At 37.4% G+C, this 22,684-nt stretch overlaps 2 protein-coding genes across 2 annotated transcripts; one reads left to right on the forward strand and one right to left on the reverse strand.

Moving 5' to 3' along the window:
- The first annotated feature begins 1,180 nt into the window (after positions 1-1,180).
- On the forward strand, positions 1,181-3,750 carry LOC149838810 (putative cyclin-A3-1). The gene is made up of 8 exons (XM_090008325.1): positions 1,181-1,480; positions 2,069-2,295; positions 2,380-2,455; positions 2,577-2,653; positions 3,095-3,128; positions 3,225-3,374; positions 3,463-3,597; positions 3,682-3,750. The coding sequence occupies exons 1-8, from the start codon at positions 1,181-1,183 to the stop codon at positions 3,748-3,750; spliced, it is 1,068 nt and encodes a 355-aa protein (XP_089864451.1).
- A 14,793-nt stretch (positions 3,751-18,543) lies between these two features.
- LOC149838811 (zinc finger protein 3-like) lies at positions 18,544-19,056 on the reverse strand. Its single transcript, XM_090008326.1, has one exon. It carries the CDS (start codon positions 19,054-19,056, stop codon positions 18,544-18,546), a length of 513 nt encoding a protein of 170 aa, XP_089864452.1.
- Between the last annotated feature and the right edge of the window lie 3,628 nt (positions 19,057-22,684).

Consider the following 22,684-nt stretch of genomic DNA (forward strand, 5'->3'; position numbering starts at 1 on the left):
TGTTGAGATCATAGGGATTGATTTTTCACCTTAAGCCCTTTAATAAGCAATAATAAAGGAACATTTTCTTGTTGATATTATGGGATTCAAGATATCAATAATATTTATCAAGGTAAGACCAGGATCCACTACAATGCCTTCAGCCCCAAACTCGCACTTGGTCCAGCATATTAACACTTCAATACTTCATGGGATCCACCAGGGTAGGGCTGTTAACGACACTGATCTTGGCCCGACCATATAACTAATAAGCAGGTCAGGTTTTGTTGGGTCACAAAAATAGTTATTTTTATTAAAAATATATATAACTGACAAAAAGGCTGGGTCAGGTCATGTGCCTTGCAAAAATCATGACCCCAACCTGGCTCACATATTGCTAGCCACTTTCCATGCCACTCATTGACAGCCCTACAAGGGTCATCTCACACTCTTCATCCACTGGTTCAAAACTAAGGTGGGACCCACCAACAACAGCAGTCAAGTTCTTTGGGACACTAACAATACTAGTAGGGGTGTACAAACTCATCTCGGCTCGAGCTAAGTTGGTTCATTTAAGTGCAAGCATAGATGATGGTATTTGAATAGCAAACGTCACACAAACGACCAACACCCTACCCACTTGACCAAAGTCTATTTTGCATTCATTATTCAACAAAATATGTATCTTAAATTTAGCAGCTATATGACTTTGCTAGCCAAGTTTAATCAGGCTAATCGAGCTTAATCAAACTCGTATGCCTGATCAAAACGAGTTGAGCACTAACCAATATCGAGCTAGCTCTGCTTTTTGTGCAGCCCTAGGCAATGAATGCCATATATATATATATATATATCAAGAGAAAGAAAGAAACAAAAGAAAAGAAGAGGGGCGTTTGAGAGCAACTTTCTTAGTCCAAAAAATTGAAGGCCCGGGAAAACAAATTGGTACCAAGTTCCAACATGAAATCCCAAAGTTTCAAATTTCCAAAACCGACAAAAACCCAAACCAGCAAGAGGGTGGGAACCAAAATTTTGAAAACAGCAAACACAATGGCGGAAAAAAGGGCGCCATCTTTCATACCAGTTTTGCAGAAGTAGCCAGCCATTCAAAAGGGTGTCTGCGGAATCTCTTCACAGAGATTGGGAGCTCCCCTCCTCCTCCTTTTTCTTGGTTGCTCGCTAGGCTCCCGCCACCATCGTCATGTCTGCCGATCAAGAGAACCGAGTTCAAGTCACGCGAGCGAGAGCCAAGAGGGCCGCCGACGCTGCTGCTACTGCAGCAGCCACCGCCCCTCCCCAGAAGAAGCGCGTTGTCTTGGGCGAGCTCACCAACCTCGCCGGTACCTCCTCCGGTGCCGCCGGGCGGAGCGCCCCCGGCCGATCCATGAAGAAGGCGGTGAAGAAGCGCACTGGGGTCGATAATGTCGATCCTTTGGGCGATGACCCACAAATGTGCGGGCCGTATGCGTCCGAGATCTACCAGTATCTTCGGTCTTCAGAGGTACCCAATACGATTTTCGAGCGTTTCTCTTACTTCTTCTTTGCTGGTCTTCACCTTTTTGTGAATTGGTTGGTATGAGGCGTTGTTTTCTGATCGATTCTGGAATTGGGTTGTTCTTGGTCGTCGTTTTTTATGCGAATTGTGTGTAGCTTGATGTTCCAATCGGTCTTTGGATGGTGTTTTCCTCTCTCTCTCTCTCTCTCTCACACACACACACACACACACACACACACACACACACACACACTTTCGATTTTGTTGAGACATTGAGCTTGTCCCAACATGATAGTTTGATTTCTCTTCATTGCTTTTCTTTCGTCGGTTTTTGTTTTTTGCGGCTACTGAGACGTGGTTTTTGTTTCTTCATCGAATTGTAGAAGCGGGTTTTTCCTTATTTTGATGCAAATTTGATGTTAGTCTTGTCAATATTTTAAGAGGATTTATCGTTGTACAATTAGAGTCTTGAACCACTGGTTATTGATCTCTGGTTCGATTTATATTGCTCTAAGGTTTTTTTTTTCTGTAGGGGGGTTTCATGAGATTTTGCTGTTCAATTGATATGGGAATGTCCTGTTTTGGGATATGCAGGTGAAGAGGAGGCCAAACCCAAACTACATGGAGTCCCTTCAGAACGATATTACTGCAAACATGAGATCTATATTAATGGATTGGTTAGTCGAAGTTGCAGAAGAATACAAGCTTATTCCCGATACTCTTTACCTCACCGTCTCCTACGTCGATCGGTTTCTCTCTGCCAATGCGCTTCACAGGCAAAAACTTCAATTATTGGGAGTTTCTTGCATGCTTATTGCCTCGTACGTCTTCATCCTTTGTGCCATTTCTTTTCCTTATTTGTTAGCCTATTGGATTATTGAGACATATGGTTTTGTCGATTGCAGTAAGTATGAAGAGATTAGTCCTCCTCACGTTGAAGATTTCTGCTATATTACTGACAATACCTACACCAAAGAAGAGGTATTCTTGGGCGTCCTTTTGTTCTTCCTTTTCTAAGGTCAATTCTGTGGGTGATCTATCGGATCTAATGTAATTCTCTAGGCATCTTTTGAGTTATTGATGGTGTGTTTTATATGTGAAGATGGTGCAGATGGAGAGGAAAATTCTCATGTTTTTGAATTTTGAGATTAGCAATCCCACAATCAAGACCTTCTTAAGGCAAGAAAACTGCCTCTAACATCCTCAATATGCTTCTGTTTATTGTGTGTGTGTGTGTGTGTGTGTGTGTGTGTGTGTGTGTGTGTGTGTGTGTGTGTGTGTGTGTGTGTGTGTGTGTGTGAAAGAGAGAGAATCTCAATTGCTACCTAAAAGATTTTCATGGTATCTGGTGAAACAGGTTGGCTACCATGGTTTTTCATTTTTTCTTGTTATTGTTGTGGATGGTGAAGAATATGTTGATTCCAAATGGTGCTTTGAGCTGTCCATTTTATTGGTCCTTAATCTGTAATTTGCTGTTGTCTGATTGATTAGCAGATTACACTTCTATGTTCAGCCTAGGCATAAGCGTTATTTGGTTAACTGTGGCTGGTTTATTGTTCTCTTGCGATTCATGTCAAACGGTTTAATTGATGTTGCCTTTTTATCCTTGTCTTTCTTCAGAAGATTCACAATGGCTGCTCAAGGAAGAAACAAGGTATGTGGATTTTCAGGCTAATGCTTGCTCGAATAAAGCCTCTTGTATGTTCATCCTTTTTTTTCCGGGTTTGTGATTATTAAATCACTTTTGCAGTCACCCAGCTTGCTATTGGAACTTTTGTGCAATTACCTAGCTGAGCTGAGCTTATTAGAGTATAGTTGTCTTCAGTTCTTGCCTTCACAAATAGCTGCATCTATTTTATTTGTTGCAAGATTCACCATCCATCCAAAGGCTCATCCTTGGGTAAATCTGTATACTTTATGTGTTTCTTTCCACCCCGTACTAGCATAATGTATCCATGGAGGGAATCTAAACATATAATTTGTAACAGACCTTGGCTTTGCAAAATCACACGGGCTATAAACCATCTGACCTTAAGGATTGCATCAAGACTATACATGACTTGCAATTGAACAAAGGACAGTGCACATTAATAGCAGTGAGGGAGAAATATAACCAGCACAGGGTAGGCCCTTTTTTTCTTAACTGTATTGAAACTGTGACTTTGTTCCTTATTTCATTAACTGACTTCACTTGCATGTTATAACAGTTCAAGTGTGTGTCAACCTTGACTTCTTCTGAAGAGATTCCGTCTCGTTTCTTTGAAGACCTCAAGTGATGGATGGTCCTGTAGTTTCTGTGGCATTGAGGTTCAAGAGTTGAGGGGGTAAAGAGTTCTTATGTTGAACTGTTGTTGGTGGATGCTTATATGGGTAGAGTTTATTGAAGGCAAGGCTTCTCATTGAGAATTTGTGAAGCATTTGGTAACTTGGGGTAAAGTTTCATGGCCAGGATCCCATCTCTTTTAACGGTGACCTTTGTAATTATGCTAAAGCTCTAATTCCTAGTCAAGGGGCATGCTTATCACTAAAGACATTGCATACCAACTTCAGAATTCCTGCAAGATGGGATGGAACATCTTGCAATTGTATGAAAAAATTATTGTGCATGTGTTAGCTGGTGTAGGCTGTTACAGAAGAGGTAACCACAAATGTTTTTTTTTCTTGAATTTTACAAGAATGAATACTTGGGCACTCTCGCTTGCATTTACTGTGAATATTGTGATGTAGCAGGTGTCCCATGCTTCATATTTTTCAATCAATTGCATTCATATATTTGATGGTTGATGACTAGCCGATCTGTTTTCACCCATCTTAAATCTGAATGTTAAATTTAAGCAGTAAGAATTAGATTGTGAAACTGTTGTAGATATTGTAACATAAACTGTACAAGAGTAATTTGGAACTAATACTTAGTCAGGTTCTATTTCATTACAGTATACTCAATTTGCCGGGAATTATTCACCTTGATGGAACATGAAAATACTTTCAGAATCCACTACACTTGCAGTCGCTGAGGCATCAATCACCTTGATGAAAGACACATACTTGCACATCTGAACAAAGACAGTCAGGTCAGGTATTGGGTTGCTGATGCAGCCCCAAGCCCCAAAAGACCCGTGCCTAAACTGGTCCAATAAGTAAACAGGCCGGTTGTAGGTACAAGCAAGAAACTATATCAATGAAGCCCGGCCGGCCTGGCCATTATGGACTGGGTTTAAAGGGGCCCACCCTTGCTCGACCTGGCCTGAGCCTCACAAGGCTCGAGCCAAACCCAAACCCCGATAAGAGTCAAGTTGTCAACAGGCCAGAGTTTGTGTTGGGGCTTAACAAATGTTGTATCGGGTCGGGTCCTATCTGGCAGGCTCGATGTCTTCCCCTACTTTGGCTGGCGGTATTTGGGAGAAATCATAGAAATGACTTAAAAGGAAACCCAAGATAAATGAATATGGAAGGGATTGAGAGGAACCCCTCTGTTGTATAATCACTTGCCGTGCAGGACCTGCGTTGGGCTTAGATCTGGCTTTGAGGTGCCGGTACTGGGCCTGGACCCAAATTCGATCAGATCCACCATGAGAAAAATCATGCTCCGGTCCTATAAGGATTATGTGAACCGGACCTGGTCCATACCCGGTAAAGTAATATGTTTTATGTCTTTTGCATTAAAATTTACGGATCTTAGTTGGAACTCTGGTGGGACCCGCCCGGTAGATCATACGTGGCTCCGTATGCTAATCGGGTCCAATCTGAATTCTAACCAAGCCTTCTTCTTCATCACCAAACTCGACTGATTGGGTTTGTTATGGGCTGGTTCCCCTTTTTATTTTCATGATTCCATCAACTCTTTTGTCCTAAGAACCCATTTGTTTCAATCCATCTCTTGAAAAATTAGGTAATTTTCAACAAATGCCTCCCCAATGTTGTCACTCAAGTGAATCGTTCTGAATCAGCCAAAAAATAATTAAAAAATATTATGTGTCAATCAAAACGTGACATGTGTTAAAAAATATTAAAAATAATTTTAAGTATTTTTTACATTATTAAAATTAGCCGATTCTGGGTTGAAATGTATCAATTTTCTGCCGACACGGTACGTATCGGCCGATGGGCACTGATACTGACAACATTGTGCCTCCCCGTAGGGGCCCGTTTTGGTACGAAAACATGGTTTTCCTGGGAAATCCTTTAATAGGAGCCCTCCTTGGGAAACACTTTCCCGCAGGACCATGTTTATTTTTCGAAGGACATACTTTTCATATGAAAAACAGTTTCCTTCCCACCCGTAGAAACAATTGGGAATTTTGATTCCTGGTACCCGTTCTAATTCCCTCCGTTCTTCTCCGACTACTACTTCCCAAACGGGGAGAATAATCAAGACTGAAATTGTCAAAGCGTCCAGATGAGTCGAAGACAGGAGAAATCGATTCCTGGCCCTTGTTGAAGTTAGTTTTCTGCTGTCTAACTTCGTTTTGTATCTCATCGTTTGAGGGTCGTGTCTTAGTTGGAATCGATCCAGTCCGGATACCACAACGTTTTTTTGAAGGAAATATTGAGTTTGACGGCAAAAAAAAAATGGGTCATTTGAAATTTTGAGGTTGGTGTCTTCAATTTTGGGTTGATGAATGCTGAACAGTAAGGCATTTGAATCTTATTAAGGAAATCATCTGAAATGCGTAATGCCTTATTGGCATTTGACATTTCAGAAAAAGAAGCATGTCCTAAATGAAATTGTCTTTTTCAGCATATGGGGAACTACTTCCCGGCCTATAACCTCTCTGTTTTGAATTTAACCTCCTCTTTTTGTTAAGAGCCTTCTTATTCTTCCTTTTCTTTTTTGGTGTTTTTTTTTAGAAGCCGTTTGCACAATTGCTGAATTTCTTAGTATTTGGTTTTTCACAACTGCTTACTGTTTAGCTTTGTATCGCCTAATATTTCTAAGTTGGGCGTTTATTTTATTTACAAGGCATATGAATGATGCCATATGATACAATTTTTGCAGCCATGCATGTTTTATCTTCTGAACACATGTTCGACGCATCCATAACTTACCTCAATCATAACATGGTTTCGTGTTCATGGGACTGGCACCTTTCAGCTTGGATGGCTTCAACTCTCTTACTTGCAACCTCTAGCATCAAAAAGAGCTGCTGGTCATCTTCATTCTGACCTAACCATGCATTTTTTATCTGCTTGGTGCAAAGTTTATCTTTATAGGTTTTGGACTAGGCAAACATGTAAACAGCCAGTACTGATTTTTCTCTCCATAACTCGGGTCATCATAGGTTTTGCCTCATCCGACCCTGATCTAAATCTGTTTACAGATTATTTATAGTTCAATGTTTCAGTTTTTATATATAATCCATGATTAACAATGTTTGCTTAATCCAAACAGGTGGTGCTCCTGATTTGGTTACTTCCATGTCAAGGTTAACTACTTAGATATTTGCATTAATAAGGAAAGCCAGCAATTATATAGTTTTAATTGATTTCAATATGCATATTACATACCACCAAATTGAGGTCTCTATTCTAACATTTCATATGATGGCCCACATTCTGCAAATTGAAAAACCCATCAACAAAATATGAACCATCAAACAAAAGACAACTCAAAACACTACAATATTCTTTGTAATATCAATTAAAAATCATTCAACATATATTTGGATTTTGGATTCTGATCCAAATTCAAAATCCAAGTCCAACAAATTTAAAGTTTTAAATTTAATATAAATGTTTAATTGAATGAATTTCTAAGTTAAAAAGACTCTTAAAGGGTCGAGATAGTCTCTGAAACTTTTTGAAAAATTATTATTTAATAAATAATAATTAATTAATTGATAAAAAACAATTAATTCTAAAAATTTATTTTTGTTATGGCTTGTAGAACTCTACCTATTATTTAGGGATCTTAGAAGAGTCCAAATGGGATTAAAGTAAAATAGTAAAACAAAATAAAATACCAAATAGATAAAAATAAAAATGTAGTTAAAGTGGAAAAGGGGTTAGAGATAGACTTCCACTAGTAGAACTCTATCTCCAAGCTAAATGGGTGAGAAACTTGAGAAGAAACGTCACTCTCTTTCTAGAAGACAAAAAAAAATTATAAAAGGGTCTAACTCGCCCCTCTCTCTAGATTTCATTTTTTATAGAGAGAGAAAGAAGAAAGGAAGGAAAAGAAAGAAGAAAAAAGAGAAGAGAGAAAAAGAAAAGGAAAGAAGAAGAAGAAGGAGAGAATCTCCTTCCGTTTAGATCATCCGACGTATACTTTCGATTTTTTTTTTGTTTCTCAACCAAGGTATGGGTTTTTCTATCGATTCGAACGAAAAAAATAGCCTAAGTTAAGTTTATGTGATGTTTTTGGTAGAAAAAAAAAGAGAAACCTAATTTTTTTATGAGTACATATATATATATATATATATATATATATATATATATATATATGTGTGTGTGTGTGTTTGTGTGTGTGTGTGCAGATTTGTTTTTAAGGACAATTTTCTCTTTATATACCTATTGATTTTTCTGTATATGCATAGTAAAAGTACAAAAGGATGTAATGTAAATGTTCTTAAGTTTGGATCTGGCACATGTACAAGTGGACAGATCTGTCTGACAGTACAAATGGACCGATCTAGATAGATCTGTTTGACTGTACAAGTAGACAGATCTGGCCGACTATACATATGGATAGATCTATCAATTTTTACAGATACATAGATCTACTGATGTTAAACTGTTATCAGACTGTGCTTAAAAATGCCATATATACGTGCACTAAACAAAAAAAAATCTGATCTATGTATTTAGTTCTCCCTGCATCTAAAATTTATACTTTTCTGTTCAAACCTGCCTATTGTGCATACATCTAAATGAATTTGAAATTAGTTTTATTGTGTAGCATACTTATGTATCAGAAAAGATATGTATACCATACTCTATAAGCATATAGTTGTATACATGCATACAGTCATAGATTGATAAATATTTTTTGTTATGCTATTCTTTTTTTTTTTTGAAACATTGCACAGGTAAATCTGGACAGACTTACCAGTTGTTACCCATGGACAGATCTGGATCAGATCTGCTGTGTTACGCAGCCATATCTGAACAAATCTATCACTTTTTTTTTCGATCGGACCGATTTGCAACTGTGGTACATATATAGTATCGATTTAGACCTGTTGTGTGCACATGCATATCTGAACCGATCTGTTGAGTCGCACTTTATGGACAGATCTAGTTTAGATCTGTTCAGGGTACGTGTGCATGCTATTGTCAGGTTGGTTGTAGATTCACACCCATGGCCGACCTGTGTGAAGGCCGCCTAAAAAATTTGTGTATAAAGAAAAATCAGTTTGCTGGTACGAAGCCAAAGAATGAGATTGGTTATACTCGGTTGTGTTGATTTTCTTTCAAACCTATTGTTTTATTGCATGAGCTCATAGCTGACCTCTGTGAGGGTCATAAGCAAGCTGCTCATGCTGAGTTTTGTCTATGATATGATTGTCATGAAGTTGTTTAATGCTGCCATATGGGTTGACATCGAAACAACCTTGAAATTTTCATTTTTTGTCTATATTAGCATTATGTCAAAAAAAAATCATATGATATCATGATTAGGTTGAATATTAATTTATTTTTGTTGCTTCCATATGAGCTGTTACAATGTTGTTAAATACGTTATGTTTATGATTGTTGGTGGATAGTTAATGGAAGAACAATGCTGCACATTTTTGTGCAAGACTGCCTGTTTTCCACTACCATTGGCTACATGTTTATGCATGAAAAATATGTTTCCAATAGCATGATAGTGTTATCTTGTGCATGGGGGCAGAATAGCTTTGACTCGGTAGTTATGTTATGTATCCCGAGCATACTCGAATTGACAACGGTGTTTAATGGTTATGTATGCTCATGAAATTGAATATTATGTTAGCATAAATGTGCATATCATGAATACGCAATTTTTTAAGTTATTTTAATGTTACAATAACATGATTATATGCATGTTTGAATGTTATGCATGAAATGAATCACGAAAGCATAATGCATATTGCAAGCAAGTGTTCATATGCATATGCAAATTATTTTATATGTATATTCTAGTTGTGTATAAATGAATGTGCATTGTGAACATGTTTGAATAATTGTGTGATTACATGTTCGCTGAGGATTTTTGCATAAGATGCATCAGTGGTTAGATGTGGACCATTGTAGGCTATGTGGGTCACAAGCATGTGTTGCTCTAAGATTTGTGTGTATGCATTACAAAAAACTATTTTAAAATTATTGGCTTTTTAAATTAATTGCAATATTAAATTTTATAACAGATCAAGGCCCCTTGTTATGTTTTGCATGTTAATTTATAAAATAATTATTTTGTAAAGAATTTGATTCTTGTTAAAAAGATAAAAGAGATAAACAGTGTAATTAATTATTATTCTTTTTAGATATTTTTTTCACAGTGTGGGAATCTTGGATGGTGGTTTTGGGAAAACCATGAAAATACTAAAACTCTGTGTGCGATTGTGTCCCTTAACTCGATATTGAACTCGATATGGTAATTAACCTTCCGACCACGGTAGTTTTCAGCTATTTTTCCTGGGGTGGTGTTGTAGAGACAATTATTATTATTGATATACCAAGAAAATAACATTAGTGAATATTGATTTTCTTAGTGTCCCGACATTAGATGTTGATTTCTAATGTTCTAATGTTCTAATGAATGGTGTTGATTCTTGATATCGATCGAAGAACAAGTGTGAAACTAAATAGTAAAATACAAATTGTGTGTTAAGCTACAACTGAGAACCTATCTTGGACTTCAAGAATTGTTGTGCCCGTTTTGAATATCTACGAGTTTTAATAAAAAGTTGAACTAAACTTGTGTACATTTAATAGGGACATGCATGTAAAAGAGAACTCTGATAATAACTTAATAAATTGTCTATGCATGTGTATTGAAATCATGAATATTTACTGTTTTTCATTAGTTCATTCATTTTTATTTGAATTGTTTCATGTGAGGCATTATTATTGCATGATAGTTGCTTTTAAATACTTGAATGGTAATTGAATTATGAGATTATTGTTATTATATTTTCTCTGAATACTTGCATGAATTTGATTGATCTCTTTTCTTGCCTATTTGAATTTTTAGAGGAATTCATATAAAGAATCTTTGATTCTTATACAGTACTTTCTATGTTTTTCATAAGATCTGAAGCTTAGTGAGAGAACGACTGCCACAAAGAGCCTACAAGACTGCGTGACTACTTCTGATATTCTTGGACAGTGTGGCTCTATGATTTTAAACTTTAATTTACTTATGTTCTCATATTTGATTTTTTATTAATAAAGTTAGTTATTTAATTTGTTTTGATGGTTCAATGTAGAAATCCCTTGTGGTTTGAAAGTTGTTAAGTTTGTGAAACTCGAATCCTTAGGTTTTGGTTTCCACAATTGTTTAAAAAAAAACATTCATTTTCAATGAATTTTCAATGATTTTTCAATGAAGATGAGTTGAGGTCGTTAGACATGAATAAAGAAATCACACATACCTTATGGTTATGCCGAGACCTTGATGTGGTTCAATTATATAAGGGTATCAATCATATTTTCTATGTTTTTCACAGGATCTGTGAGAGGACGACTGCCACAAAGAGCTTACAAGATTGCGTGACTACTGATATTTTTGGACAATGTGGCTCTATGATTTTAAACCTTAATTTACTTATGTTCTCATATTTGATTTTTTATTAATAAAGTTAGTTATTTTGTTTGGATGGTTCAATGTAGAAATCCCTTGTGGTTTGGAAGTTGTTAAGTTTGTGAGGCTCGAATCCTTAGGTTTTAGTTTCTAGAATTGTTTAAAAAAATGAGTTGAGGTCGTTAGACATGAATAAAGAAATCACACATACCTTGCAGTTATGCAGAGCCCTTGATGTGGTTCAATTATACAAGGGTATCAATCATACACCCATTGTTCTCAAACTAAAAGAAAATGAGAAAAATAGAAACCATGCATTCCCACTGATAGATAGATGTCCTGATACAAAAAAAAATGTTAATACAATATCAATTGAGAAGCATCCAAGAGAAAAAAACAGAAACAAATGAGGAGCATACAAACCTTCTGCTTCGTCCAGGATGTCCACAAAATTAACATGCTGAATCATCATGGATCTAAAGACATCCAGACCAGACATACTTTTCATCAGCCATTCATTTTCCCCAAAAGAACTGAACCAACTAATCACCTACAAAAATCATGAAGGATAAAAAAATGTAAAAATACAAGTTAGTTTCAAATATGAAGTTAGTCTTAAGAAAACTTAATTTACAGCCCAACTATCACATTGTCACCGTAGCAGCCAAAAGCATGTAAGCGACGATAGATACCATTTTGATCAATGTGAGAGGTTGCCAAAATATCGATGTTAGGAGTCAATGAACGGTTCATCCATACAAATCCTGAATCTGCTCATCCATACATATATTTATTCAAAAATGACAATGCAGTAATAGGCACAAAAATAGTAGCGATCAGTGTTGTTAAAAGCTAAAATGCGAGCGAAGTGTTGGGCCTCCTTGGAGCGAGGCTTACCCTTCAAAGCGTAAAAAGGTATACTTCAATAGAATTTTTCAAAATACAAAAATTTCTTATAAAAAGTGAAATTATGACACTAGAACACAATAACATGAACATTTGCATCAAAATTGTGCAGAAAATGAAATACATTGTAAACTTTTGATATTACAGAAAGCAGAGAATATAAAAGCCCAACACAATCCCCATTTACAGCATAGGTGGGTGAATTGAAAAACCATTTGGAAACATGAAAAATTGGAGAGAGAGAGAGAGAGAGAGATTGATTTGGTTGAGTGCTGATTTCTCAAACCGAACCAAATAAAAAGATTAAAATAACTAATAAAAATGTGGAAAATGAAAAAAGTTATGCTGCCTGGTTCGTGCAGTCACCCTTCATACGACCTTGAACTAGCAAAAACAACAACAAAAGAAGTTATGCTGCCTCCGTTTTGCATCTTACTGATTTTTGTTTGAGTACCAACAACCCGACCAAAAAAAACCCTAAAACCCAACAAAAATGAGGAAGGAAAAAGCCCTTTGCCTGTAGCTTGTGAAATCAGCATTCATGGCATCGATAACCCACAGAAATGGCTGGAAAATGACGCAATAGTGTTCCCTTATGCTGTTTGAGATTGTGGTCTCTTAATCCCTTTTGGGTGTAGAGAGACATATTGCTTGATGTTAGAGATTAAACATAGGGTATTCTTTTGCTTTTTGTTTTGGATGAAAAATGCAAACGACAGACGATCAAAGCATTTGACCTTTATAAACTAAAGCGTACTCTTAGTCTTCAAAGTGCAAGGCGCAATGAAGTGTATGCTTTTGTATAAAAAGCACACACTTCATTTGCATGCGCTTTTCTATTGTGCTTTGAAGCGATTTTGGTTAGTTTTTGAAGCCAAGTGTAAAAAGCGCGCTTCAAATCACGCTTTTAACAATACTGGTAGCGATCGATTGAGAGATCTAGAGAGGGGGGGATCGATTGAGAGAGAGAGGGGCTCAGGCGAGGACAACCTCTCCTGAATGGAGAGATCGCTTGAGAGAGGGGAAAGGGCACACTGATCGAACACCGCTAGCTCCGGCGATGGGTGAGTCCGACGACAGTTGCAGGGAGCAAGATCTGGTCCAACGATGGAGACCGGTCGGCGATGACAGGCCTCCGACAAAGCTGGGAGCCGACAAAGATGGGCGAGGGTTAAAGGCAGAGAGAGGGTGAGAGAGCTCCGGCGACACTCCGGTCCGACGATTACAAGGAGGGAGAGAGGAGCAAGAGCGGGACGTCGTGAAAAAACCGGAAAAATTGGCTGGCAGTGTGAAAAAAAAGGGTATTAAATACCCTTTTTTTCAGTCGTTGGATATAGATCAACGGTTGAAATAGGAAGGTCGCGTCAAGCACGAAATTGGTCAGGCAGGGACCACGAAATTGGGTAGGTGTTAAATGAAATATGTTGAAATGATAAGTGCTAAATAGGTTTTTCAGGTTTTTTTGTCATTTTAGTTTTAAATTCTGACCGTACAAATGATCAGCTCTTTAAGTGTAAGGTTTGAAAAATAAACTGTCCAAATTTTCAAGGCTCTAATATCATTTTTTTCATCCAAAACACATGATCCAAGGCTCTAATATCATGTTTTTCATCCAAAACACATGATCCAGTGTAGATTCCTTGTAAATCGACATGCCCAACACGTTTATGGGGTCAAAACTTCAACTGAAGAGTAGAAAAAACCATTTAGCATGTATCATTTAGCGCCTTGCTATATATATATATATATATATATATATATATATATATATATATATATATATATGGGTCTGTGCTAAATGAGTTTTTCTCCTCATTTGATATTTTTTTTTGTAGTCCTGACCATGTAAATGTGTTTGGCATAGTTGATTTACGAGGAATCCACAGGATTATGTGTTTTTGATGAAAAAAAAATGACATTTGGAGCTTCAAAAATTTTACAAAGATTTTGGACCATTGATTTTTTAAACTTTATAAAAACTCAACCATGTGTCTTAATCCAACACTGATTCCTATAAAACCAAGTACGCAGATCACATCTGGATAGTTAGAATTTAAAAATAAAATGAAAAACCTGAAAAACTCATTTTGCACGTTTCATTTAACATATTTAACATTTCTCTCTCTCTCTCTTTATAAAAACTCAACCATGTGTCTTAATCCAACACTGATTCCTATAAAACCAAGTACGCAGATCACATCTGGATAGTTAGAATTTAAAAATAAAATGAAAAACCTGAAAAACTCATTTTGCACGTTTCATTTAACATATTTCATTTAGCACTAACATTTCTCTCTCTCTTTATATATATATATATATATATAGATATAGATATAGATAGATAAATAGGTATCACTTGAGGGTACCGTGTCGTGCCAATTGGTTATGACGCTTTGACAATACATGTATAAACCAAATTTATCTAGATATCCTAAATATTTAAAATATTAAAAAAGTACGTAGAAGTAATGACAATAGGTGTCAAAAATTAGATCCTTCATTACTTTTCTAAATTGACATCATTGCCATGTTTTCTAACAATGTTATTAAAATTTGTTTGCCCTTCTATAATAGTTTTCCAAAGAAAGTCTTTTCCAAAGAAAGTCTTCAATTTTTTAAGTACTCTCGAATTGCCATATATGACTCTCTCTCTCAAATATCTTCATAAATCATTCGTCTATTCTTTTACTCATTGGCCATTTAAAAAAAAACTTATCCATGGAAACATTTTCAACAAAATGTGTAGCATTTTCAACAAAATGTGTTTGAAATGCGAACATTTTTATGTATTGATTCATCTTATTAATCATAAAAATGAAACAAAATCTAGGCCCATCCATGCTGATGGCCATTATGTTTTAATTTGAATATATGTTAACCAATATAAACGGGTATTTATTTTCTTTAGTTATTTGGTTATATATTTTAAAAATAAGTTATAATATATTTTAAACATATTCCCCAACGAGGTTTGGCTTAGCGGAATGGGACCTAGGCTGCTAGGCAGGTGGTCTATGTTCAAATCTCATGGTCATCACACCTTGCTCAAGCCGAAGCATGACAACTCCCTGGGGGCAAGGGGGTAAGCACACCAAGTTTTACGTTGCCAGGACCGTGACCATAAGTACGGTAGGCAAAGCTAGCGTGGTTAGGTCTCTGAACGTGGAGGTAGTTTCTCCATGTAAATATGTTTTCTAAACATATACATAACACAATTTATTTAGGCCCAGCCATATGAACGGCCATTAAATATCTACTAGAGTATATATATATATATATATATATATATATATATATATATAGGAAAACTTCTATCTTTGGATGTGTTTTTCTTCAAACTAGTTAGGTGTTCTTTTTTTTCAAAAAAAAATAAAAAATTAGCTGCTGTTTTTGAACCACGCTAAATCTCTGTTTTTCTACCCAGAGATTTAGAAGGGGTTCCGTCGCTAAAAGTAATGAGCACAAAAAAATGATGCGACGGTGACACTACCTTCAAACACTTTAAATATTTGAAGATACATGTTTCTCTCTCTCTCTCTCTCTCTCTCTATATATATATATATATATATATATATATATATATATATATATATAGGGTTAAGATTTACTGCATTCAATTATAGGTGCAAACCTCAAAGCAATTGGGGTAGAACCTCCTTGTTTGGGGTTTTTCTCACATCGAACTATAGGTATTTTTTAGTGAAAATCGGCTTTTGGGTCGCTGAGATCTGACATGTATATTGTTTTTTCGATGATTCAAAAAATCAATGGCTATGAAGGTATGAATTTTTTTTTACTCATAAAAACAAGTTTTTTCATTGAAGAATATAATCCGAGAGTCAATTCCTACTAAACTGAGCATGATGAACATCGATGAGGTTAGATTGTGCCAAAGCAAATCACATCTTAAGATTCAAACTAGATTTTAGGTACCAAATGTAACCCTCTCAAAGGACTGACAACCTTGCAAAAGAGTGTAATTATTGAATTATTGGTGATCATGGAAGATGCCAATGGGGGCAGCTGGGATAGCGTATCCTTTGTTTCAGATTTGCTTGCCGGCATGGATGGCACTCCCACCTTGAATTCTGGCATTGGAACAAATGATGTTGGCCCAGGCATTGGATCCCTAAGTATAGTGCTTGGATACCTAAAACTGACCCAGTCTTTGTTGTCATCCTGGCCCTGCCAAGCCCGGAAACCAACAAGAATACACCACATGACGGGCTGATCCAGGGGGCTCGAGGCCCTCTTAAAGTTTTGAAAATAAAAAAAAATAAAAAGAAAAGGTTTTAAAATTTGTTTGCCTCCTTTTGCCCCTTTAAGCAAAATCCTAGATCTGCCACTGCCACATGACATGGATGACTAAGCCCCAAGACCAGAATGGGCCAGGACATCATTCTTTAAATTACCATTTTTGGTGAATTTTATTAATAATTCATGGACAGAATCCTCCATATACATACAGTAGGATGTGATAACATATCTGACCAATGACATCTTGAAGAGTTTTATTGCAGTATATTGTGGAGCATATGTGCCTGACATTCAATGGATTGGGCAGAAATAATTGATATCTTATCTGGAAAGGAGATGCACCTATTATTGGACTTGGTCGGAGTTTGATATGAGTTCTCTTGGGATGGGCCCAACGTATGGATCCCAATGTCTAGGAAGATGATGGATTCAATCCTATCTGGAAAGGAGATGCACCTATTATTGGACTTGGTCTGAGTTTGATATGAGTTCTCTTGGGATTGGGCCCAACGTATGGATCCCAATGTCTAGGCCTGGAAGATAATGGATTCCATGTGCAAATTACAATTAAAATCTCTCTCTCTCTCTCGTTGGTAGCAAGTCATCATTGAGCTAAATAGAGCCAAACAACTCAAAACTGTGTGTCCTCAGGATTTTCAGTGACATTGCTTATGTTCTGAACTCTATAATGATCAAGTTTCTCACTATAGTGAAACTTTTGACATTATTTTAGAGATAAATGTCTATGCCACTGTCTTGGGCATACTTTAGGGAGCGTTTGAATCGCAGTCTGCGGGATGCACCAAGCAGGGGCCCCATGTGCGTCTGCATGCCCACGCAAACACGGGATGCGCAGACATAAATATTGGTGTGCTCAGAATATGGTTATTTGACGTTCGTCGTTCCGTGCAAACCCCCCTCTCAAGGGAAAAGCAGAGAATGGACACTCTCAGACAAAAAAATTAAATTTTTTTTTTTTTGGGGGGGGGGGGCAGGTGGACAGTGCATCCTGCAGTCCCGTTCGAAAACTTGTGTGTACGCATGTCCGCAATTCAAATACACCCTTAGTTTCAGGCTTTATAAGTATTGTTGGCTCACAGAGAGTGTGATAAAGAGCGGGGAAAAGACAGGAGAAAGAGATCATTTTTAACGTGGTTCGGCCATGATGGCCTACGTCCACGGTCAGGCACAACAGGAAAGATATTCACTATTGGTAAAAAAGATTACAGCATACTCAAGAGAGAACAACATGTATAGACGAGTGAGACTATCAGTGCAAAAAGAAAACACGGTCACAGAGGACCGTTTTCCCATAGATATCACCTTCCATGAGATCTGCTTTCCTTAGGTGTTACACAGTCATCTTTCCTTAGATATCACCTTCTATGTGCAGATATGCTGACACACGGAGGTAAGGTGGCCAATAAGGCAATAACTACAACACTCCCCCTCAAGTTGGAGAGAAAATAAAAACTAAACCCAACTTGGTTAGAATGGCATGAACCTAAGCTTTGATGATGACCTTTGTAAATATGTTGGCAAACTGTTCCGAGCTTTTAGTGTAGGCTGTAGCCCAGTCCTGCCTCCCGAAACAGTTAATTTTTTTTTTTTTTAAAAGCCCAGTCCTAGCCCAGCCCTGATTCCATATGAAATAGATTTTTATCCATTTTTTAGCCCAGCCCTGACTGCAGCAAATAGTTTGATTTGTCCATATGAAATAGATTTTTATTAATAATTGTAGCCATTTTTTTTATCTCAAAAAAAAAATTTTCGGGGGCGCTGCCCCCGAACCCCCAACTATCGCACAAATTTTTTTTTCTACACCCCTATTTGCCCCCCCCTCGCATGAATCCTAGCTACGCCCCTGGTCATACCCAAACAACTTTAGAGAGAAACTGCCAAAACAGAGGCATCACAGGAACATGTATGTCATACCCAAACAAATGAAATTGCTTATTATTCCTATTGCTTAGTAGACTTGGTGAGAAGAAAACATGATGATGGATAACAGTAACAAAAAGGGCTGTATATCAAGTTGTACAGATCAAGTTTTGTGTGGCTTTAAAAGCTTATAGGTTTTCATGGAATACCAACCAATAGTACTATACCTACCAAATTCTTTTATGAGCTATCTTGTTTCCTATATCGGCAACGAATAAAAAATGAAAAACAGCAAAGCAAAGAAATGTGGTTGGATTATTCAAAGACCAAGGGACAAGTTCAGGTTGACTAACTCTGGTTCCATGGGCATGTTAGTAACCACATTGCCACTAGCAGGGTCCATGTGAAAGCTTCTAGGCCATATGAATTCCATGGCTTCTTCCAACATAAGGGGTGACCAGGCTGAACCCTGAATCTCTTCAAACCTCCCCGAGCTGGTGCCTTCTCTGTGCACAGGCTTGTGAACTAATGCATGAGGGTGAGCACCCAATGAGCGAACATGAGGAGCATGAAAAGCCATGTGCATGCTCATGCCTGCCCCAGCTCCAGACCGTCTAGTTTTCCTGGCCACACCCCTTTCTCTCTTGTGAGCATTCTGATGGCCACCTAAAGCCTGGGAACTATAGAACTTCTTCATGCAAAAGTTGCAAGAGAATGTCTTTGATGATGCATCCACACCACCATCTGTCTCACTGCTTCCCAAGCTCAAGTTCAACCATGATGATGATGAACTGTCATCCTCCTGTGAAGTTGGTTTACTTGTTGATGACATCTCTCTCTCTCTCTCTCTCTCTCTCTGGTAGAAGATGGATTTGTAAGGCTTTGCAGTGTGCTATAAAGCTGCCTTATATAAAAGGGGGTGGAGGAATATGTGGAAAGGAATGGAGAACAAGCATCAGATGAATAGAAGTGTAGTTTTTTTCCTTTTCTTTATTTTGGGGGGGTGCTTTGTTTTTTTACCTCATGGGGTCCCATTGGGTGATGCCTGGTATGGTAAAAGCAAAAACAATGGCAAGCCATTGTTGCACATGTAGATAGCGCTTTACGAGTTTCTCTCAGTTTACTATAAATAACAGAAGTATTACATGAGTTTTAATTCTGTAATCCAAAATTGTTCCATCAGGCTTTTCTCTCATTACAGGTCAGCCTGTTGATTTTGTCAACTGTCAGATAAAGTGAAGAACTAGATAAAAGCTATCAGATATAGTAGCTAATGTTCATCATTTTGACTGTTTTGGTAGTAAAAACTAAAAAAGTTGGGGCCTTCTCTGAGATAAGGGGGAGCAAGTGGGCTCCTCCATGAAAGGGGAACTCTGCATGTCTTGTTGGTTTTTTTATTGGTACATAGATGCCAAATATTATCATTGATAATATTTTAATAACTTGGACCCACAAGGTTACCAATAATGGTGATAAAATGTAGGTGGCTGTGCTTTATTATTGTTGTCATTATTGAAAGGAATATGTATGTGGTGTCATGATATGAGTTTTGGACTTCTTCCCTAGAAGTGAAAAGTATATGCACAGTAGGGTGATGGAGAAGTGCATTCAGAACCACTTGTACTTATTCTCGGGATCTTTTTGTTGGAAACTGCAGAAGTTGAGATAGTCGTAGTCCACCCTCCAAAGCACCTGCTGCTGCTCATTGCTGAGTTATGTTAATAGTGCCATTACTGTTGCCCCCCCTCTCTCTCTCTCTCTCTCTCTCTCTCTCTCTCTCTCTCTCTCTCTCTCTCTCTCTCTCTCTCTCTCTCTGGTTCCATTGATCAGTCAAAGCTTACGTAGTACACTTGTCTCAGCCATAAACTCCCACTTACATATGGTGCCATGGATATGCACTAGATATGCTTGCCAACAATAGTCCAGCAGCCAATTGGCTTAAAGGGTTGGGTTTATACCATACCCGAATCTTTCTCTAGTAGGTTCCCGAGGGAAGTGGCAAGAGTTAAAGAATATCTTAGTGAAAACCCCACCATGGTTTAAACCATGCAAGAGAAAACGCATGATCTCACTTCCAAAGTTGGTATATCAATAATTGGCATTCTTTTGAACTATGGTTTGATATCTACCCAACTATCATTTCACGCCATGAGAGTGGGGTTTTAACTCCAAAAGCAAGGGTGGGAGCACACACACACACACACGGAGTCTACCACGCTGCTGGGATTGTCAACAATGTTCACATAATATTTTAGCTGTTTTTTTTGTTTAAATGATGTCAGGCGTAAAGAACAGGAGTTTTTCTTTTTTTTCTTTATGTAGTGTACTCTCTTATACCGGCAAGAGATGGTTTTTTATTGGCTTCAACCTTGCAGCATGACACACAAGGATGCCTTCTTTGATAAGCAACAGTGGCTGGACCACACCACATTAAGAAACCTTGTTCATCATGTTCATAATTGAACAGTTGTAGGGAAAACAACGTGATGGATATGAATATTTTTGTTGCTGGCGAGTCAACTTGCAAATTACACTTCAGAGCTATGTGACACAATGGCCACCAGACATGCCCACTTCTCAATTCACATTCAAACCGTTTTTAATTAGTGATAGATCATAAGTCAACCCCATATCCATCGCCAACAATGTGTCCTTGTATGTGCATGTGTGTGCGTGACCATGCACACGCATATACGTGCATACATATGTCTGTGCATGTGCACATGAGAAGGGGCTGGCCGATGATCTGGGGCAGGAAATGCTGAATGCCTTTGCCAGTGGAAAGCATAACAAAGAACATAGCTCTCTAGCTCAGATGCCAAGACACACACCACAAGAAAGGCCCAAAATAGCAGTAGATATGTTATCAAGCATCTCATCGAATACATAACAAGTTCACAAGATTAACAAAAATTATCCACTGCATTTGAAAATAAATTATAAAGATAATCCTGAAATTCATAAAAGTGATTGTGTCTTTATTCAAGGAGTTTAGTGCCCTTCACTACTAAACACTTACATTCTTGTACCACTGTTGCTAAGAATATGATGTCCACGAGGGATTTCATTATTGAACTCGTTCAGCCGTTAAATGATACACTTTGAAGTGACAGCTGACTGGTATGATGTTTATCATAAAAGATGCTACCTAGTTACATCCTTGCATCCTGCCATATAAAATGGACCTACCTTCCTGGCCAAATCCCCAACAACCAAACACCTTGGAACACCCAACACTATTCTTGACAAAAGATGCCCTGGAGCCAAGACAAAATTGCCAAAAAACGTAGATCCACCTTTGAGACATTAATTTTCAAGTTTGTATGTATGAATAACCATAGGCAAGTCAGGTGTAAACAGCCAAAAAAAGAGTGGATCTGCATTCCAATAGTTTCTTAAATAATAACAGTTGACATAGCAGCAAGATTAAAATGGTCCAAACAAAACAGATTTTGATGCTCAAAGTCACAATTCGCTCAATCCAAAAGCAAAAATGGCAACATAATATCTTGTTCAGGTTTCTCCTATTCTTTGTAGCTACAAAATGAGCAGGGAAGCATGGCTGGCTGAAACTAAATAACCATTTGTGACGATTCAGATTATATTTCCGGTCACAGACATATCAAGTACCTGCCATGATCATTGAGAACCAGGGTTAGCTGCACGTGAAATAACAATAATGACCACGGTAATTATAAATGTACAAGTATTTAAAGTTTGCAGTAATTTCATTAAAGAAAAATTTTAGGTTAATAACACCACAAACAAAATAAACAAAATTAGTCTTATGGTGCTACCTCCTAGAAGAAACAAAGAAGGAAATGGCTTTTCAACATTGTTAAAAAAAAAAAACTGCAAGTGAATGGATAATCATAAACTCAAAATGGTTGAAGCTGACTCAGAGTGGGCCACACAAAAAACACTCGTACAGACAGTAATAAAGAGAAAAGATACAAAGGTGAATTGAGGAATCTAAGGATCTGATGTAAAACGGGCTTCTAAACAGTTTTCCTACATTATTATGCAGGCACTATTCAAACTTCAAAACATGAACCTAACCAAAGTTTCACAAATGACAACGTGCCAATCCATCTCATTTGAAGATACTGATTTTGTGGTTAAACAGTTTTTGGCATTTACAATATTCTTAAGTTGAACCTGATATTCTAGATGACCAAAATTAGGTGTCTCAGAGAAACATGTTTGCAGTTTACAAGTCACCTTAACATTTTGAAGCAGTCCTTAGTTTAGCTAAATACAAAATTAAAATGCTCTTTGAGAAGTGGTGGTTGAATGTCAAAACCGAATTATCAAGTCATGGCCTCTTTGCCTTAGAAAACTTGGACAATGAACCCATCCTTGCTCCAAACAAACCAAAAAAAACTACTAAAAGAATTTCTGTGGTAGTACCAATTTCATCAAATAAAACAACTGATTAAGTGAATAGGGCATTTCGATTG

This window comes from Nuphar pumila, chromosome 5, assembly GCF_984573655.1.
Source record: "Nuphar pumila chromosome 5, dmNupPumi1.hap1.1, whole genome shotgun sequence".
Taxonomy (NCBI): Eukaryota; Viridiplantae; Streptophyta; class Magnoliopsida; order Nymphaeales; family Nymphaeaceae; genus Nuphar; species Nuphar pumila.

Bases quoted from the DNA above. Each gene is read 5' to 3' on its own strand.
- LOC149838810 (XM_090008325.1), top strand. From the start codon at position 1,181: ATGTCTGCCGATCAAGAGAACCGAGTTCAAGTCACGCGAGCGAGAGCC. The intron at 2,654-3,094 runs GCAAGAAAACTG...GTCTTTCTTCAG, and splicing joins ACAATCAAGACCTTCTTAAG to AAGATTCACAATGGCTGCTC. The intron at 3,598-3,681 runs GTAGGCCCTTTT...ATGTTATAACAG, and splicing joins AGAAATATAACCAGCACAGG to TTCAAGTGTGTGTCAACCTT.
- LOC149838811 (XM_090008326.1), bottom strand. From the start codon at position 19,056: ATGTCATCAACAAGTAAACCAACTTCACAGGAGGATGACAGTTCATCA.